The sequence below is a fragment of the Egretta garzetta genome, unplaced genomic scaffold, assembly GCF_000687185.1.
Source record: "Egretta garzetta isolate BGI_Z169 unplaced genomic scaffold, ASM68718v1 scaffold277, whole genome shotgun sequence".
NCBI classification, from domain to species: domain Eukaryota; kingdom Metazoa; phylum Chordata; class Aves; order Pelecaniformes; family Ardeidae; genus Egretta; species Egretta garzetta.
In genome coordinates, this window is record NW_009260271.1 from 538,936 (window position 1) to 541,387 (window position 2,452).

The following is a 2,452-nucleotide window of genomic DNA, read 5'->3' on the forward strand; positions in this document are numbered from 1 at the left end:
CCACCCTCCTCCCCCTCCCGGCGCCCTCCCCACCGCCCCTTCCTGGGCCCCCACCACAGTCCCCTCCTGGGCCCCCTGCCACCCCTCTTCCTGGGCACCCACCACAGTCCCCTCCTGGGCCCACTGCCAGCTCCCTCCTGGGCACCCACTGCAGTCCCCTCCTGGGCACCCACCACAGCTCCAGAGCGCACCAGAGGTAGAGGGCAGCCTGGCAAGCCCAAGAGGATGGGGGGATGGGGGACAAGGCAAGAATTGTTCTCCACCCGAGCTTGCTTCCTTACCGTAGATGGTGTTTCCTTCGATGAGGCCCTTCCCACGCTCGCCCACCACCACACCGTCTGAGTAGCCGCAGGAGATGAGGTTGTTCCTGAGAACGGGGTCACCCCCATGCCGGATATCCACTCCACCCCACTGGTTCTCACAGATGACGTTCCCTAGGGCCAGGCAGGGAGGATGAGGTGACCACATGAGCCTCCTGCCCACAGAAGAGCAAGGAGTCGTGGAAAGCCAAGACCTGGGACCACCAAAAAGCTCCCATCCCCTGCAGCAGAGCCCAAGCCTCAGGAGCCTCCCCATTCCCCTGGCACTGCTCTCCTACACAGGACACCAGTCACTAGCAGTTCCAGTAACCACCACCTCCCTGTCCTCCAACGTGTCAAGCAGAGTGGAAAACCACTCAGAGGTGCCATGACAGTAGGGAAACGTTATTGACAGCTTTAGCTTATAAACTGGATGGCACAGGAGGGAAAACATGCAGGCCACGTGGCCAATGGCTCTGCCGTCCCATGTTCCAGCTGGGCCAGAGATGAAGGGAACAGTAATTCAGAGGATGCAGGTGCGGAAAGACATGCTCCCTCTGTCAAGGGCAGAAATGCCAACTAGAAAATGCAACCCGGGGGATTATTGCACCTAAAGTGATCAAAGAACTGTAACAAGACAAATTTGCATTCCAACAAACAGACAGATCTTAAAAAGAGAGACAAACTGGGCGTAACACCACCATTTTCATTCCCATACCTGTGATTTGGCCTCTCCCATTCTCATTCACTGCTATTCCAGCAGCCAGCCCCTGGAAAATGCGGTTCCCACTGAGGCAGAAGAAGAAAATAAAGTTACCAGCTGCAGCGCTGCCTGCCTGTGGTTTGCAGAGATGCCAGCACAGTGCCTGGCTGGCTATGAATCACAGCCGGTCGCTTGTGCCCAGCAGCGAGAGCTGGGCACGGGGCGGCTGCGCAGCACAGTGCGGTGAGGGCGAAGCACAGTGGGGAAGGTACGAGCAGAGCAGAGCTACCGACAGCCAAACCACTCTCAAGGAGGTGAAAGCAGAAAAGGGGCACGGAGAAACACATGTCAGAAAGAGCGTTCGAAGGGCGGGAAGTGCTCATGGACATCCAAATGGCCACGGTGTCGGACCAGTTGTCTGTCCAGCCAGGGTGCCCCCTCCAGCAGCGGCCAGCCACAGCCACAGCCACAGGGAATGTGCAGACAGGGAGAACCAAGCTGTGCCTCCTGCCTGCCAGCCTCTCCGCCCCCCCTGGCTGCCCCCACCCCTGAGACAGACTGTCCTTCTCAGGATTAAACTCGCTCCTCTGCACACCAGTCTGCACGCCCAGCTCTCCCAGCACCACACAACCCACCCCGCAGGGATGCAGCTCGCCGGCTGCTGGGGTGGGCAGCGCAGAGCAGGGGGCTCCGAGCTGCAGAACCCCGGCCCCTGTTGAAGAGTGTGGGCAACACACCGTGCAGTGGCTGGAGCCCGCCCAGGTAGACGTTGCAGAGGAGTCTGTGCAGGGTTTAGCCCCTTTCTCCTGTCCTCCCCAGCCCGGGGAGAAGGCGGGGGCTTTATCAGCCATGGGACTGCTGCTCTAAGAAGAGCCCCAAGCCAGTGGGCAGACGGCGATTGCAGTTGATGGCAGGAAGCATTAAACATGGTGGCAGGAGCAAAGGCAGTGCTGTGCTGGGCACAACAGCCTGGGGAGCACGCGTGGGCCCGGCGGCGCCTGAGCAGAGGCATCACATGCTGTCCCCTGGGCTCCCACCTGCAGCCTGTCAGGAGGGACGAAGCCCAGGAGCCCTGAGCCCACCACCAGCTCCTCTCCACAAGGTGACCCTGAATCTCTGGCTTGCTGCTGAGATTCAAAGCAGGAGAGCAATCAGGTTCATCAGGAAGACAAAACACCAGCTGGGTGCAGACCCTGGCACCAATTCTTGCCACGGAATCCACCGAGGAGCAGCCACTTGCAGACAGCTCCACTCCCCCCTCTGTGAAGGGAGTGGAGGAGGTCCTACAGCAGCGAGCTAGGGTGGAACACAGTGCCTCGGAGGCACTGTCACCAGCAACGCGTGATCCCCAGTGCTGGCTGGGGGCAGAGCGGGTGGGCGCAGTGCTTCACACTGCTGTCTTGCTCCCAGGGACAAGCGCAGGCAGAGCGCAGCCACCCCAGGGCTGCTG

At 60.4% G+C, this 2,452-nt stretch overlaps 1 protein-coding gene across 1 annotated transcript in view; it reads right to left on the reverse strand.

The window, feature by feature from the left end:
• The window catches only part of FBXO10 (F-box protein 10), a 24,822-nt gene that overhangs the window by 5,949 nt on the left and 16,421 nt on the right, over positions 1 to 2,452 (reverse strand). Inside the window, exons 5-6 of the mRNA XM_009642452.1 lie at positions 1,018 to 1,088; positions 282 to 434 (exon numbers count right to left, since the gene is read on the reverse strand). Coding sequence (XP_009640747.1) covers positions 282 to 434; positions 1,018 to 1,088 — 224 coding nt within the window. The remainder of the gene's footprint in view (positions 1 to 281; positions 435 to 1,017; positions 1,089 to 2,452) is intronic.